This window comes from Aethalodelphis obliquidens, unplaced genomic scaffold, assembly GCF_003676395.1.
Source record: "Aethalodelphis obliquidens isolate GAN/ISIS:26980383/991018 unplaced genomic scaffold, ASM367639v1 scaffold1, whole genome shotgun sequence".
NCBI lineage: Eukaryota > Metazoa > Chordata > Mammalia > Artiodactyla > Delphinidae > Aethalodelphis > Aethalodelphis obliquidens.
Genome location: NW_020837945.1, coordinates 48872042 through 48890125, shown reverse-complemented (window position 1 = coordinate 48890125; position 18084 = coordinate 48872042). Strand labels below are relative to the sequence as shown.

The 18084-nt window shown below is 41.1% G+C and overlaps 2 protein-coding genes across 17 annotated transcripts in view; one reads left to right on the top strand and one right to left on the bottom strand.

The window, feature by feature from the left end:
* Positions 1–9027: 9027 nt before the first annotated feature.
* On the bottom strand, positions 9028–13127 carry TRMT10C (tRNA methyltransferase 10C, mitochondrial RNase P subunit). Of its 2 annotated transcripts, none has more exons than XM_027103769.1 (2): positions 13068–13127; positions 9028–10757 (listed from the first exon to the last, which is right to left on the bottom strand). In XM_027103769.1, the coding sequence occupies exon 2, from the start codon at positions 10725–10727 to the stop codon at positions 9468–9470; it is 1260 nt and encodes a 419-aa protein (XP_026959570.1). In that variant the 5' UTR covers positions 10728–10757; positions 13068–13127; the 3' UTR covers positions 9028–9467. The 2 variants fall into 2 exon arrangements, with proteins under 2 accessions (XP_026959570.1, XP_026959560.1); XM_027103759.1 differs by having other exon boundaries at positions 12951–13112.
* Positions 13128–13170: 43 nt separating this feature from the next.
* The window catches only part of SENP7 (SUMO specific peptidase 7), a 171631-nt gene continuing 166717 nt past the window's right edge, over positions 13171–18084 (top strand). For 10 of the 15 annotated variants that reach the window (XM_027103660.1, XM_027103599.1, XM_027103675.1 and 7 more), the window contains exon 1: positions 13203–13977. The gene's annotated coding sequence lies outside the window, so the exon portion shown is untranslated. Of the gene's footprint in view, positions 13978–18084 lie in introns of all 15 variants that reach the window. The other 5 variants (XM_027103625.1, XM_027103634.1, XM_027103614.1 and 2 more) reach the window with 3 other exon arrangements.

Here is an 18084-nt window from a genome sequence, read left to right as displayed (position 1 = left end):
ACGGTCCGAGGACTGGTTAGGGACTTGACTAGAGGTGGGTTAGATTTTCATGGTTTACTGGCGGATTCAGGGAAGTGAGGGAAGGTGGGATCACAACCCTGGAAACGTTGATGAGGTCAGGTGAGGTTTCTGTAAAAACTGGCAGACCGAAGCTAGCCAGGCTCTTTCATTCTGTCTGGTTTGCTAGATCACGTGTACCCACTCAAAAAAAAAAAGGACCGAATTCTTATTCCTACCTAAAAGCAAAATCAACGTTTATCGAGCGCCCTCTTGTGTCAGGCGCTATCTCGTTTAATCCCCATAATAGTCCAATGCGGAATTGCCCTCTTTTAATTAGCTGTGAGAGTTGAGGCCAAAGAAAAATTAGTCTAAGGTCGCGTAGGCAAGTGGTAAAACTGATTTTTCTACAAGCTGCAATTTCTGTGTCAAGAGAAGTTACTTTGTTACGTGAAGACCACAGTAGTTTCTGCCTTACTCAGAAACCTTTAGTGTATCCCCAGAGTTTGCAGAAAGAAGTCCAAGCGTTATATTGGGCCCCAGCCTAACTTTTCAGTTTCATCTTCGCTTTTTCTCTCTATATATACTGCCCTCTTGCTATACGGGGTCGGTTCCTTGCCTAGGGAACTGTAGTTTCTGGGTTTGCAGTACAATATACAGTGAGTGTTACAGAAATTGGTCTTACGGAGTCAGAACTTGGGTTGGAATCCCTTTACTGGCTGAGTAAACCTTGAGGGTTTCTTACTGTCTACAGACCTATGTTTCCTTCTCTATAAAATAGAAATAATAATAGTACATCCTCAAAGGGTGGTCCTGGGGATCAAATGAGATAATAAATTCTATATACCATTCTTTGATCATTGTATACTTCCCTCAATATGTGTTAAAAAGAAAAAAAAGTTCTCCCTAGGCGGCTCAAAAATTCCTTGACCACAGAGACCATTAAAAAAATTTTTTTTTTCTTCACAGCAGTTTGTATTGCACATTTCATATATGAAAGGTGCTCAGTATTTGTGAATGGATGACTCCTCAGGCTCCGAGTCTGGAGAATGCAGAAAGAATCAAAGTGTGTTTCCCACGACAGAAACAGGGTGGTTTGCTGATACGGTGATTTGGTGATTTGAAGTCCCTGGTCCACCATCTATGACAGTATATGTAAAAGTGCCCAGCAAACTATTTTACACAGAATAGGTAATTCATGTTTGTTTTATTTTTCCTAGATGTGATCTTCAAAAGTTACTTAATCGCTGAGTCTCTCTTTTTTTTCTTTTTGCCTGTACCAAGCGGCTTTCAGGGATCTTAGTTCCCCGACTAGGGACTGAACTCAGGCCCTCTGCAGTGAAAGCGTGGAGTTCTAACCACTGGACAGCCAGGGAATTCCTGAGACTCTTACTTTTAATCATGTTTTAAATGGAGACATAGGGACTTGCCTGGTGGCACAGTGGATAAGACTCCATGCTCCCAATGCAGGGGGCCTGGGTTCCATCCCTGGTCAGGGAATGAGGTCCCACATGCATGCCACAACTGAGAGTTCACATGCCACCACTAAGGAGCCTACCTGCTGCCACTAAGGAGCCTATCTGCTGCAACTAAGGAGCCCACGAGTGGCAACTAAGGAGCCCCCTGCCACAAGTAAGGAGCCCGCAACTAAGACCTGGTGCAACCAAATAAATAAATAAATAGAGACATAAACATGTGATTTTTATTTGTAATTATGTATGTATTTGCTTATATATGCTTTTTTTGAGTTTTTATGTGTACCCATTTATTGATTGCTGGGAATACAGCTTATTGAGGATACATGACGTGATGCTTATACGTTTTTTTTTTTTTTTTTTTTTTTGTGGTACGCAGACCTCTCACTGCTGTGGCCTCTCCCGTTGTGGAGCACAGGCTCCGGACGCTCAGGCTCAGCGGCCATGGCTCACGGGCCCAGCTGCCTCGCGGCATATGGGATCTTCCCGGACCGGGGCATGAACCCGTGTCCCCTGCATCGGCAGGCGGACTCTCAACCACTGCGCCACCAGGGAAGCCCTGATGCTTATACTTTTAAATGAGAAAAATGAAATTTAGAGAGGTCACATACAGCTATCCAGTTCCATATACCACACTGCAGAAGTTAAGGATGGAAGATATTAATCCATTCACCTGTCTGTTCCATGAGGTCATATTGTGCCTATCTTGCTCACCATTGTTTCCCTAGGACCTAGATTATACCAGTTTTCAATAAATATCCATTGAAGAAGTGAATGCAAGCTTCAGTAACCCCCAGCAAATGGGTTAATGGATGAAAAGGCAGTGGAGTGCAGGGCAAAGAGCAGCAGCATTGACTGCGTCAGACAAAACCGAATTTAGATTATAACCCTGCTATTCGCTAATCTGTGAGTTTGAACGGATAAGGTAATCTTACTGAATATATTTTAACTATAAAAATGTACTAATACTCATAGGGTTACTGAGAGGAATAAGTGTGATAATACAGGTAAAATTTGTAATACAGTGCTTGGCTTGTGGCGGGCACTTGCTTAATAGTAGCTATTGTTTGCAGTCTCTAAAGAGCTATTCAAATAATGAGTAAACAAGCTGAAAATGGAGAGTAATATAGACAACTATTATTATAATTTATGTAGGTTTTAAAAAAATTATTTATTTTTGGCTGCGTTGGGTCTTCATTGCTGTGCACGGACTTTCTCTAGTTGTGGTGAGTGGGGGCTACTCTTCGTTGCTGTGCATAGGCTTCTCATTGCAGTGGCTTCTCGTTGCAGAGTATGGGCTCTAGGCGTGCGGGCTTCAGTAGTTGTGGCACGCGGGCTCAGTAGTTGTGGCTCGTGGGCTCTAGAATGCAGGCTCAGTAGTTGTGGTGCACGGGCTTAGTTGCTCCACAGCATGTGGTATCTTCCCGGACCAGGGCTCGAACTGTGTCCCCTGCATTGGCAGGCAGATTCTCAACCACTGCGCCACCAGGGAAGCCCCTCCAACATATATTTATGCTTACTATATGCCAAGCATAGTCTGCATTTTTTTTAACATGAAATCAAGTACACTAAATCATCACCCTATGAATTAAGTGCTACGATTACTTTGTTTTTATAGAAGAGGAAACGGGGACACTGAAAAGATAAGTAAGGGGTGGAGCCGAGTGTGGAATTCAGGCACAGAGCTACAACAAATTAGAGAGGAAAAGTGACTAATCATGGTTTCACTAACCTTGTTTTTGTTTTTTAACTTTCAAATTTCTTTACAGCCCAAATTAAGATGAAAACATATTTCTATTCATCCAAGTAATCCAAAACATTCACTGGTTAGATCAGGGTTGGCCCCATGACCCTGTAATATTAAATTACCCAGTTGGGCTTGAACTATCTATCTGATGTTGTACCATGAAATACAGAAACAGAATTGCACTGGGTGTCAAGTGACAGCAGCTCATGGGCTTTGTTTTGTGTGTGTGTGTGCTTACATTTTTTAATTTTAATTTTTTTTTTTCAAATTCTTTTCCAATTTATCACTAACGTTGGTTCTTAATTCAGCCTGTAATCCCATTATATTTCCCTATACCATTCTCAAGATTTAGTATACATCAGAATCATCTGAAAGGCTTCTCTTTTTTTTGGCTGCATTGGGTCTTCGTTGCCATTCGCAGGCTTTCTCTAGTTGCCGCAAGCCGGGGCTACTTAACTCTTCGTTGCGGTGCGCGGGCTTCTCATTGCGGTGGCTTCTCTTGTTGCGGAGCACGGGCTCTAGGCGCGTGGGCTTCAGTAGTTGCAACATGCGGGCTCAGCAGTTGCGGCACGCGGGCCCTAGAGGGCAGGGCTTCGATAGTTGTGGTGCATGGGCTCAGTAGTGGTGGCACATGGGCTCTAGGGTGCTCGGGCTTCAGTAGTTGTGGTGCACGGGCTTAGTTGCTCTGCGGCATGTGGGATCTTCCTGGACCAGGGATCGAACCTGAGTCCCCTGCATTCGTAGGCGGATTCTTAACCACTGTGCCACCAGGGAAGTCCCTGAAAGTCTTCTTAAAACAGTTAAAACTGTAGTGCCATGGACAGAGTTTTTGATTCAGTAGACTCAGTGGGTGGGTCCCCCCAATTTACATTTCTAACTAGTTCCCAAATAATGAGGCTGCTAGTCTGGGGATCACACTTTGAGAACCATGACCCTAATTCACTCACTTTCCTAGACTGTTTCCCACTTTCTCTGCCCTCCCCTCAACTGATGACTTTGATTCTTATTTTCAGTTAGAAAATAATAGAAATCAAAACAGAACTTCTGTATATTCTCACCATATCTGTGGTGTGGTACCTGCGTTTGTACCTAGATTTTCTGTCTTCTTTTCTGTTACTAATGTAGTAAATCCCATCTTTCTTGCTTATATAAGGTTTCACTCCACTGTTTTATCAGATCCTCCCTACCCCGCCAACTACTGGATCATTTCCAACAGCAAACATACATGCTTTGTATCTCCCATATCTACAAAACAACTATAGCAAAATTAAAAACTCTTCTCTTGATCTCATAACTCCCTCTAGCTCCTTATTACTATTCCCCTTCATATAGTAACTCTTTGAAAGGATTGTTTATACTCATTGTCTCCAATATCTCTTTGGTATTTGGTACCTACTCTGCTACCACCCTGGTCCAACTCACTATTATCTTTCACCTTTGTTTCTGCAGTAGCCTCCTAGCTGGTCCCTCTCTTCTCGTCTCAATACAGCAGCCAAAGTGACTCTTTTAAAATGAATCAGATTGATTGACTTAATAAATTTTAAGGTGCTTGTTATGTGCCAGGCACTGTACCAAGTCCTGGGGATACAGCAGTAAATAAGACAGAAAAGGGAGTTCCCTGGTGGCCTAGTGGTTAGGATTCTGTGCTTTCACTGACGAGACCCGGGTTCAATCCCTGGTTGGGGAACTGAGATCTTGCAAAAATTGACACAACATTGTAAATCAACTGTACTTCAACAACAAAAAAAATTTTTTTAGGGATTTCCCTGGTAGTTCATGGGTAAGACCCCACACTGCCAATGCAGGGGGCCCGGGTTCGATCCCTGGTTGGGGAACTAGATCCCACATGCATGCCGCAACTAAGAGTTCACATGCCACAACTAAGAGTCCACATGCCACAGAGAAGATCCTGTGTGCTGCAACTAAGACGCGGTGCAGCCAAAATGAAAGAAAGAAAGAACGAACGAACGAACAAACGAAAGAAAGAAAGAAAGAAAGAAAGAAAGAAAGAAAGAAAGAAAGAAAAGAAAAGAAAAGAAAGAAAGAGTAAGCAGTTTTAAAAAATGTTAAAAAGGACAGAAAAAAAAATCCCTGCCCTCATGGAGCTTGCATTCTAGTCATCCTGTTAAAATATCAGGAACGTGTCACTTTTTTGCTCAAGACCATCTGATCTTCCCATCTTATTCAGAATAAAAACCAAGTCCTTACAATGAGAGGCTTACATGACAGACCCCTAGCTACTCCTCTGACCTCATCTTTATCTCTCTTTACCCACTCTGCTTCAGCTACATTAGCCTCCTTGTGTCTTGAACCCTCTCTCAGGGCCTTTGCACTCATCATTCCCTTTACTGGAAATTCCCTTTCCTCGTATCTCCATAGCTCACTCTCACTTTCTTCAGGTCTTTGCTCAAACGTCATCTTATCAGTCTTTGTGCAAATTAGAAAAGGGATACCCTGTTATTGGTTGCAATCTTTTTTTTTTATACATTTATTTTATTTTATTTAGTTTTGGCTGTGTTGGGTCTTCGTTGCTGCACGCGGGCTTTCTCTAGTTGCGGCGAGTGGGGCTACTCTTCGTTGCAGTGCGTGGGCTTCTCATTGCGGTGGCTTCTCTTGTTGTGGAGCATGGGCTCTAGGCACGTGGGCACGCGGGCTCTAGAGCGCAGGCTCAGCAGTTGTGGCGCACGGGCTTAGTCGCTCCGCGGCATGTGGGATCTTTCCAGACCAGGACTCGAACTCGTGTACCCTGCATTGGCAGGTGGATTCTTAACCACTGTGCCACGAGGGAAGTCCCTGGGTGCAATCTTTTAAGCACTTGGCTTAAAGGCAGATAGTACCTGTGTATGAAGAAAACAGTGCTTCTTCTAGCAAACATGGCCCTGCACCAGAGTGCATGGCTTGGAGAGGGTTGTATGGGTGTTCTTGCACAGTGAGCAACCTACTTAGAAGACAGTCCCCAACCACCTTGTATAAAATAGTAATGCCTCCCCACTCCAGTATTCCCCTTTCTCCCTTAACCTTCATATTACTTATTACCATCTGACATTTTCTATTATTTATGTCTTGTCTCCTTTCTGCCTGCCAGAATTTAATATCCATGAAGGCTGGGAATATTCTGTATTCCCACTGCTGTATCACCAACACCTGAAATGCTTCTGGGCACGTAGTAGGTACTCAATAAACATTTGATGAATGAATGAATGAGCCAATGAGGAAGATAACCTGCTAGACTGGGAAAAGTAAGACAATTGCTGTGATATGGAAATCAAGGAAGAAGTTTTTCAAGCAGGGAAGAGTTCAGTGAGATATTCATGGTCTTTTTTAATTAGTAAAAAGTGGCCACTGAATCTGGCTGGAAACAGTAGAACTTATGTAAGCACAGATCAGTTTTATCAAGCAGTACTCAAGCTGCACAGTTCGACATGGCAGCCACTAGCTACATGTGACTATTAAGCACTTGAAGTGTGGTTCGTGCAACTGAAGAACTGAACTCAATGTTATTTAAGTTAAAAAACCGAAGCCGTTAGCTTTTTTAAAACACAATTCTGTCATTTTCGTAGGATTGCATTTTACTTTAACAATTGAAAATTTAGCATTCGTATATTTTTTCTTAAAATGAAAAGGTTTATTTAGAGAGATACACACTCCATAGCGTGAGCTGTCTCAAAAGGCGAGAGGTGGCCCCAGGGCATGGGGTCATGTGGGAAAATGACAGCGGTGCTGGGAGAAACATACTCCACAGAGTATGGGCCATTTCAGAAGGCAAGAGTAGCCTGGTATTCATATTAAGATGTGCTATAACCATTAAAATACGACCAGATTTTGAATGCTTAGTTTGAAAAATTGAATATGAATGTAAAATCTCATTAGTTTTTAATAATGAATACAAGTTGAAATAATAGTGTCGACATATGGGTTAAATATATTAAAATTAAGTTCACCTTTTATCTTTAACATGGCTACTGGGAATTTTAAAAGTACATACGTGGATTGCATTATATTTCTATTAACAGCAGTGGTGTAGAGGAAATGGAAACTGTGTTCTGAATACTTACTTGAAGGATCTGGCTTAGAAGTTGAACTGCATAATATAGTAGGGATAATAGTAGCAAACAAAGACTTCTTTTTAATTGTTTAATTATTAAAAGCTGGAAATTTGGTAGCATGTTTGAAAAGAGCAAAAGGAGAGAACTAGAAATGTTATTACATGAAAACATGTCGCTAATAGGTAAGAAGGGGAAGATGATTAGACCATAGGAAACAAAAGTTACCTTCAAAGAGAAAGAATACTATAGAATAAATTATTGGGTGTTTAAGATAAAGAGAAAAGCTGTTACTTCCTAATTCACGCCCAGGAAATCAGACCATCTAGTTTGGAGAAACTGAAGCAGTATCCGAGGTTCTGCTAAATTCCAAATTCAAAAAAATTTGTAAAATTAAAATCAGTATGAGCTCAAACTGTGGATGAGCTTGCCACTGTGATCCATCTACATAGGAGAGAAGCAGTCTTAGAAATCAGTTACTGCTTGGCTATTGCGAAGGAAAAAAATTAAGAAGAAAAATTCTAGTGTTGCATCACTGAAACACCTTAGCATATTGTTACACAGAAATACAAATGTATTCCTCAAAGGGACACAATAACTTGCATATACCGTATTAGAAATTCTATACATTTTGAATGTATAGTCTGAATTAATTAGTTTATATTTACTTAGCACTTATGTGCCAGACGGACACCATATTAAATGTTTTATATGAGTCAAGAACCATTTCTAATCTTTTTATAGATGAGGACAACTGAAATTTCAAGAGATTAATCTAGGCAATGTCAGAACCCGTAGGGTGGAGCTGGAACCCAGAGAGCAGGGCTGGGACACAGGAGGCTCGTGAGGTGCATTAGGAGCCTTGTTTGCCTTCCTCTAGTGCCAATCCTGTCAGGCAATCCTAATCCCTTTTTCTTAACCACTACGCTATTTTACTTTCCATGTATCTCAAGCAGTTCAAGTATTAGCACCTTGCTACTCAGTAGGGTCTTAAGAGTTGAAATTCATTCATAATGCACTTCTCATCAATTCTAAGTTTACACATCACCTTTTCTTTTCTTTCTTTTTTTTTTTTTTTTTTCTGCGGTAAGTGGGCCTCTCACTGTTGTGGCCTCTCCCGTTGCGGAGCACAGGCTCCAGACGTGCAGGTTCAGCGGCCATAGCTCACGGGCCTAGCCGCTCTGCAGCATGTGGGATCTTCCTGGACCGGGGCTTGAACCCGTGACCCCTGCATTGGCAGGTGGATTCTTAACCACTGCGCTACCAGGGAAGCCCTGAGTGAGGTGTCTTTTTTGAGATAATCAGTTGTGGCCAGGGGAGCAAGGTCTGTAAAAATATGGCAGCTTCCATTCAAATCACATGGCTGAAAAAAGGAAGTATTTCCTTGAAAAGAAAAGCCATCTACACTACAACAGGGAAGTGCTGTAGGAACACTCTTCAAATAAACCCTTTTCTTCTAAGAGGATAAGAAATTAGCTTTATCCCCACGAACCCATTTCTCACTACCCCACGAACCCATTTTTCATTATACAGTTCAATCTCATGACATGCCAAAGGATGTCCTTTTTGTTTAACCAAGACTCAGTTAAATGATATACCTTAGTGCCTATGACATGCCCAGCACTGTACCAAATGTTAAATAAATGAACCACCACCTGAAGTTTCATCAATATTCGATGAAAGGGTAGTTGTTGACATGGCTAAAAGAACATTTAAGAAGTAAAATGCAGTCTGAGACTCAAAAGTAGTCATAAAAAGCCACACCAATGGTACAATTATTTTACTCAAACAAACACGGACAACTCTTTTTACTTTCTAAGATTCTTTTTACAGTAAACAAAATATATTTCCAAAGTTTTACAGATATTTAATTGGAGAAAGATAATACTTCAGTTAGTTTGGAAAGACAACCTTTAAAAAAAAGAGCAAGTGAATTCCATTCAGGATGAAACAGACTAACAGAACTGTATTCCTAAGTGGTGGTGGTGGGATCAATTGGGAGACTGGGATTGACATTTATACACTAATATGTATAAAATGGATAACTAATAATAACCTGCTGTATAAAAAATAAAATAAAAAAAAAAAAAAAAAGAAACAAGAGTGTATTACCTGTGCTACTTCAGCAGAGGCTTCCTAAAAATTTCAGCTGACTTTGGAAAAAAAAAAATAACTGTAATCCTAATCCATTTACTTTTTAAGCTATCAAATATTCTCATTCAAGCTACCTTTTCTGTGTCTATCTACAGAGCCTCTTGGAAATGAATTAAAAGTCTTTGACTTCACTCTGTTGAAAAACTCTTGAGAATGCTGAGAAATATCCAGATAACCAGTATGTTTTCTCCTAGGAACAAACTTCAGAGCCTCTTCCCAATTACCAGTGTTTTTCAGACATAACAAAATACGTATCATTTGATCTAAGGTGAGATTTTTGGTGCCAGTGTCCCACTGCAAATATTTATCTAATGGAAGGCATTCTGTTGCCAGCTTCAGCCGTTTTGCTTTGGCTAGGGATGTGCCTGGTTGCATATTCTTATCAACAAAAGATCCCACTACGTAAATTTTGTCATGCTTGAAAGTAGTCATAACGTTGGGAGAATCTGAAGTTAAATATATAATACTGTCCTTTGGAAATAAATCTACATAAGACTTTTCTGTTGCTGTTAAAAGCAATTTGTTCCACTTTTCTCCATAACGTTTAACTAACTCTCTATAGTAGGCACCACCTGTTTTAAGACTGCAGAAATGAATATGGAAAGGATCAACATTTCTTCTGTTCCATCCTTCACTTTCTAAAAGTTGGGAAACAGCATTCTGCAGTTCTTTTGGTTTCATATAGTCGTCATAAGCCATGTCAAAAACCAAAGGTTGTCCAAACTGCATGGCCTGGGCACCCTTCCAGCCCATTGCAATGTCCATATTCCTATCCCAAAGTCGTAGAAACAGAAAGTTTTGCTGTTTATCTTCCTTAGTGGTTTCTGGTAGCTGATCTTTTTTTACTTGTTCTTTTGCTGCTATTTTCATTTCCTTTTTTATTTGCTTGGCTTTTTTCATTTTTTCCTTAATATATAAATATTTTAAATATTTTCTTTTTGACGATTTAGAAACACATTCCATAACAGTTTTGAGCTCTTCTTCACTGATGTGTTCTGGTACTTCTCTGCGAAGCAATCTCCACATCTCAATTAATTCCCTGGTGGCAGCTAGAGTATCTTCATCCTTGCTACTTGAGACTATTGAAACACCCTCTTCTCGCACACTAGATTTCATTGTAATTTTCCACCTATCCAACTCCAGCTCTTCAGGAGGTGATGTACTCTCCTTATTAGGATAGGACACAGCTGGTATTTTGGAAGACGTGTATCTCTGCAGAGTTGTTGAATATAAAACCCTTCTCTTCCTATGAAGGGTAAATGGCACCAAAACTCTGGCAAAAGGTCTTAAGAAGGTGACACTGACACTCATTTTGAGGAAAACAGGCTTGTAAGAAAAGCCCTATAAAAAAAGAAAAATGTAATGAAAAGTTAAAAACCTCTCAAGTAACTGTGCAAGTATAAATTTGAGATACCAAAATGCAATTTATTTCTGAAACATAAAGTGGAATCTTAGTCCAACTTATTTTTGCACCATTAATTTTTCTTAGACTCCTGTGGCCTAGAGCCTGTGATCATTCACTAGGCAAAAAGTTCAAAACTTATTTGGGTTCTTATTTTAGATATGAACTTCACTATTGTTTTAGGCAAAAGGATACCTTGAAGATCCTTTTCAGATTTGTATCTAGGGACCCAGAAGATCAATGTTACCGGATAACAAAGTTATGTACCACTATATGGCTGAGATTATGGTGCTGTATTCTTCTCCACTTTCTACTAAGCCCAGATACAGACCCAAACACAAGACCCTTAACAAGCAATACATGAAGACAAAGGGCAGAAAAGTTACAGAAAATGGCAACTAGTAAAAAGCACTTAGCAGCTGCTGTACCAATGCCCTTATATGTTTTCAAAATAGAAATATAGAGAGATCTACTGATTAAAAAAAAAAAAAACCTCCCTTCTCCAATTTAGACTTTACAGCAAATAAAGTTATTGCCAAACAAAATATCCAAAATTAGGGCAAATATATATAAGCTCCACAATTTTATCCTAAAGGTCTGGATGTCCACAAAACAATGAAGATGCTTAAAGATGTGAAACTAGTGCTGGACTTGAAGCAAAAAAAGGAATTCAACTTTTCACCAAATGCAACTAAAATACTTGAAAAGTTCCTTCTTCCCTTGGCTTCATTTAATGACGCTGCATGCTCCTGGGTCTCTGACCTGTGCAATGATGCTCAGATCCATTCCCCCCACACCCCCAACACACACAAGGTGGATGTGCTTCTGAGTTCTGTCCTTAGCCCTTTTTTCAATCTAAACATTTTCCCTATGAACTCTGATCTACCTCCTTGACTTTGATCACCATGTACCAGATGACACCTCAAATGCAACAAACTGAAATCTGTCTCCCTTCCCTTCCCAATCTGCTTCTCCTTCTGCGTTATTTCAGGAAGGGACACTACTATCCATCCATTTGCTAAAGGCAGAAACTGGGAGTCATTTCATAACTGTCCCCTCTCACACCCTCCATTCCTAATTTGAGTTATATTTATTTAGTTTCTAAATACTTCTCTAATCCAGTCACTTCTCTTCAACCTCATTTTCTTATCTTTTTTTTTCTTTTGGAGGCGGGAGGCTGCGCTGCACAGCTTGCAGGATCTTAATTCCCCGACCAGTGATGGTACCCGGGCCCTCTGCAGTGAGAGCACGCAGTCCCAACCACTGGGCTGCCAGGGAATTCCCTCAACCTCATTTTCTTAATTGTATCTGCTAGCCTCTAGATTTGCTCTCCTTCATCTCTAAGCCATTTGGAGCTACTGCAGATCTGATCAATACACTCACATCATCCTCAATGTGTATTTTAAAACTCACTGCTGCCAGGTTAAAATCTAAACTTATATATATGGCTTATAAACTTTTTTCACAAAATCACCATTTGCTTACCTCTTCAGCTACATCTGTAGCTATCTGTCACTTCAAACTTTAGATCAAGTATTCCTATTAGATCTTTTAGCACCCTGTACTTCTGCACCATAGTGCTTGTAACACTGCATTGTAATTTCCTGGCTACTTATTAGCCCCACTATGTGGTAAACTCTATCAGGACAAGGACTGTATTTATAGTAACATCGAACCCAATGTTTGGCAGTATATAGTTCACATTTATCATTCAAGTATTTTTCGATTAAATACTCCGGGTCAATGCTTCTCACATTTAAAACGCGTTCAGACACCTTTTAAAGAAAATACAATTTCCTTCAGACTCCTCGAAATAGTTAACCGAGAGTTCTCAGTCCCAATACGAGAAACACTGATTTCGGAAAAAGTCTTTTGAGTTTTGTCTTTGTAAATGGTAAATATTTTTAGGATATCAAAGAAACAAAACCCCCAAATATTTAAAAGGGGAACAAGGATATCATTTTGGGAAACACTGCTCTCGTCCCAGGTACTGTACTTATAGTTTATTAAATCACTAGGCTTCCTCTTATCTGTGGGCCTTCTTAACGCACAAGCTCCGGTATGCGTATGTTAGGTCTCCCGCATCCTCCCACCTCACCACACACACTGGGAGACAAGAAACCCGCCCGTACCAGGAGTGCAAAGACAGTGGCTCCGGCCGGTGCAAACCACAAGGAACCCCAGAGGACGCAGGATTCTGCCGGGAAATGCTGCCCAGGGATCCGCGCTGCACCTGACCCACAGATTACCTATCACTCTACACAGTATCCGTCGTTGACCCGAGACCCGCAGCCGGAAATCTCTTCCCCTCCTTCCGGCGCTGCCATATGACGTCATGCCAAAGGGGCAAGCCTTCCGGCCTGGAAAGCAGCGCTGTCGTGCAACGCAGGGTGAAAAACATCCACTGACAGTAGCAATACAAAGACTATTGAGACCGCGTTGTGAGGTTTGGGGGCTGAAGCCAGGTGAGAGTGGGTAAGGGATGAGTGGACTATGAGAAAATTGAGTCATCAAGGTTAAACGTTTTTATGAATCTTGGCAGAGGCAATATTCGGTAGGCTCAGCCTCCGGTGTGGTGTCCAGGAAATTTTTGTTATTTTTACTGTGCCTGGGAGAGACTTGACCAGCTGATGGGATTGTTAGCAAGGGAATAAGGAAAGAAAGGTTGAGAAGGGTGAACTTCCTCAGAAGATTGAAAGAGATGGGATTCAGAGGACAGATGGAGGGAACTGGTCTTGGATAGGAGGAGGAAATACCACTTCCTTTGTAACAGGAAGAAGGGAAGAAACTTAGGTGGGGATGGAAACCAGTTTGTAGATATGGCACTTGTAATTTTAGAGTTCCCATTTCTGTGAAAGAGGTAGTCAGCTGAGAATCTCTGGAGAGCGAAGAATGGGAGAAGGTTTCAAATTGTTATGAAGAGTGAATGTGACACTCTCAGTGATGGAGAAGTTTTTCACGTATTGCAGTATAGGGAAGTCATTCTGGCTTATACGTGGTTCTGCCTGAACTTTGTGTGAACTGAAACACAGCCTGACTTACGGCCTGTCAAACACTTATACAGCACATCTACTTTAACCATTAAGATAAAGAATGTCCTCTTCGAAGATAAGGATAAATAGCTCTCTTCCTGTGGCATCCATTAACACTTTCTTGAAGGTAAGGTTCCCTTCCCAGACACCAGGATTATGCTGTCTCATTGAATACATACTATTCTGTCTCTTTTGAAACCTTGAAGGAGTGTACCCCTGTCATGTTTGATGTATGTTCTTTGTTTTATTTATTTATTTGCGGTACGCGGGCCTCTCACTGTTGTGGCCTCTCCCGTTGCGGAGCACAGGCTCCGGACGCGCAGGCTCAGCGGCCATGGCTCACAGGCCTAGACCGCTTCGCGGCACGTGGGATCTTCCCGGACCGGGGCACGAACCCGTGTCCCCTGCATTGGCAGGCGGACTCTCAACCACTGTGCCACCAGGGAAGCCCTGTTCTTTGTTTTAATAATAAGGTTTGAAACTGTGCTGAAAACCATGCTTCGATGGAGCAGATCCTTGGAGCTGCTGAGAGGCTGCCTCCCAGGCTATAGTCCTCAGTTTGGTTCTAATAAAACTCTTTTCTATTACTTATTATAGTTTGATTGTTGATTATTTGTGTCAACAGTAGAAGCAGAAAGTAGAATTGTGTTTACCAGGGACTAGGAGGGTGGTGGTGAAAACAAGGGTTTGTTTAGTGGGTATAACAGTTCAGTTTTGCAAGGTGAAAAAGTTCTGGAAATCTGTTGCACAACAGCACGAATATACTTAACACTACTGAGCTTAAAAATTGTTAATATGGTAAACGTATGTGTTTCTTAAAATCACAATTAAAAAAAGAAAGAACGAAGTGTGAGCTGACTAGGGAATGACAGTCATGTTGTTAGGCAGTGTTTATGGTCTAATTCAGTTTGGGCGTCATGATTTATAGTGATATCAGTCTATCTTATATGATCCCTTTTACCTCACATGAGATAGACTTAACGTTATTACCTCCCTGGCCACCCCTAATCTTCCTAACAGTGGTTCACAAAGTGGGATCCCCAGACCAGCAGCATCAGTATCACCTAGAAACTAGTTAAAAGGCAAATTTTGGGGCCCCACCTACCAATTCTCCTGAATCAGAAACTTTGGCAGTGATACCTAGCAGTCTTTAAGACCTCCAGGTTATCCTGATGTACTTTAAAGTTAGAGAACTGCTGCTTTTGAAGAAGCATTGAAAAGGAAGTAAGAGACTTTCTTGCTGTCTTTTTTAACAGAGACTTCCCACAGTGAATTCACAATATGTTCTTTTTTTCTTTGTTAAAATTTTAATATGTTTAGTCTGGTATTGGGAAGTGACACACAAATCTTGGTGTACTTCGCTTACAATGATCATAGCCTATTACCTCTATTTTCCACAAGAAGGGGAAAAGTTATCACATACTGATGTCAGAAAGTCTTAGGATTTTCCTGCAGTCCTCCCTTATCAGTCTTTTCTCTATCAGGACACATCTCTGGTCTGCAGCTTATAGCCAAAAATCTGGAGATATCCTTTTTTGACTTCAAGCTGCTAAAATAGAGCAACATCGGAAGTCAGAGTAAGGGAATAGTTCAGGGTGACCCTAGGAGAGAAAATTAAAATAAACTTTATTTTCAACACAAGTATTTGTGGCAAAAATTCTGATGTCTTGCAGAGAAAGAGGAAACCAGTTTCTAAATACACAGCTGTTTATCAAAACAAGAAAAACTTTAAAACAGGATAAAAATGCTCCCAGACCAAGATAATCTTATAAGCAACAATTGAGTTGAGCTGCTATACCATTAATTTCAGTTGGCATCATTTCTGATGTGGTAGTCTAAAATATGTCTCCAAATTCTTTGACACTCTCTCACGAGGTGGAGTCTAATTCCTCTTCCCTTGAACTTAGTGACTCATGTCCAACAAATAGGAAAAAAGTAGACCAGTATACAACTTCAGAGAGTAGGTCATAAAAGGCGGTGCAGTTTCTGGCTTGCTTATTCACCTGGATGATTCATCCTGTGGGAAGCTAGCTGCCATGTTGTGAGGACATTCAAGTGACAAAGACTCTCCTTGACCAGACTTTAGTTAGGCTCTTCTGAGCCCTCTCCTGGGATTAGTCCTTGACCTTGACCTTCTGTGAGATTGCATAGGTCAATTTTAGCAAGAATCCTGCTAAGTCATCCCCCAACCTTGATATCTTATCAAGTTTCTCACTCCTCACTCTTCATATCAAAGCCCTTGTCCTGCCTTTAGCAAGAATCTCTCTACCGTTGAGGTCTCTTAGTTTTCCATCCACTGATATCTCCACTCTGCTCCTAGCTATCTTTATTGTTTTGGAGTTGAGCCTGATCTCTGTTCCCTATTGCAATGTCCCTAACTGCAATAGTCTTGAGTAAAGTCTTCCTTACCATTTGAACAAGTGTCAGGTTAAGTTTTTAATAGAAGCAGCCTATGGAAGAAGTCCATATAGCGAGTTACTGAGGCCTCCTGCCAACAGCCAGCCCAGCTTTAGATCACTGCAGCTTCAGACAGTCTTTTTTTTTAAAAATAAATTTATTTATTTATGGCCACGTTGGGTCTTCGTTGCTGCGCGTGGGCTTTCTCTAGTTGCGGCGAGCCGGCACCACTCTTCGTTGCGGTGCGTGGGCTTCTCATTGCGGTGGGCTTCAGTAGTTGTGGCACGCAGGCTCAGTAGTTGTGGCGCATGGGCTTCTTGCTCTGTGGCACGTGGGATCTTCCTGGACCAGGGCTCAAACCCATGTCCCCTGCATTGGCAGGTGGATTCTTAACCATTGTGCCACCAGGAAAGCCCTTCAGACAGTCTTGAGTGTGCTCTTCTGAGGGATCCTGAACCAGAATCACCCAATTAAGCTGCTCCTGAATTCCTGACCAACAGAAGCTGTGAGATAATAAATGTTTGTTGTTTTAAGTCACCAAGTTTTGGGGGTAATCTAATATGTAGCAATAGATAACTAATACACCTGACTACCACATTAAATAGTAAATTGGGGGTTATGAGAAACATCAACGTTCAGTTAGTTAAATATAAGACAAAATAGTTTTTATGGCAACACTTTTTTTTTACTTTTTTGGTGCTTTTCACAGTAAGTGCATTAAATACATTCTAGATAGACTATCTGTGCTGGTAGAGACTTCTAAAGCTCAACTTATTTACACAATGGGAAATGCAGGCTGGGAGAGAGGAACTGGTTTATCCAATGCTAGGAGTCATTTATTTATTTATTTATTTTTTATTTTTGGCTGCACCTCATGGCTTTTGGGATCTTAGTTCCTCCACCAGGGATTGATCCCAGGCCTGAGGCAGTGAAAGCACCAAGTCCTAACCACTAGACTGCCAGGGGATTCCCCCTGGGAGTCATTTAAAATCTGCATATCCTGATTTACAATTCAGTGCTTTTTGTTTTTTTTTCATTATGCCACTCAAGACATGGTGCAGAAAGAGAAATTTGAGATATTATGTCTATACTGTTAAGGAATTGTCATAGTCTGTTCAGGCTGCTATAACAGAGTATCATAGACTGGGAGGCTTAGACAACAAATATTTATTTCTCACAGTTCTAGACACTGGGAAGTCCATGATCGAGGCACCAGAAGATTCAGTGTCTGGTGAAGGCCTGCTTCCTGCTTCATAGATGGCTGTGTTCTCACTGTGTCTCACATTGTAGAAGGGAGCTTTCTGGGGTTTCTTTCATAAAAGTACTAATCTCATTCGTGAGGGCTCTACCCTCATGACGTAATCACCTCCCAAACACCCCACCTCCTAATACCATCACGTTGGGGATTAAGATTTCACCATGAATTTTGGCGGGGACACAAACATTCAGTCCATAACAGGAATTATAGTGTATACTAGGTTAAAAAAACACTAGGAGGGACTTCCCTGGCGGTCCAGTGGTTGAGAATCCACGCTTCCACTGCAGGGGGCACGGGTTGATCCCTGGTTGGGGAACTAAGATCCCGCATGCTGCACGGAGCAGACAAAAAACAAAAAACAAAACCCCCAAAACTAGGAATAAGAACACTAGGAAGACACTAGAAAGAGCTATGTACAGAAAAATTTGTATGTCCTATTAGATATGGCAGAGTCAGTTTTTCAAATGTAACATCTATAAGATGTTATAGAAAAGCCCAAACAAACTTCTTGGCCAACTCAATATTATACATAAATAGAGATGCAACAAGGATTTATTGTATAGCACAGGGAATTATATT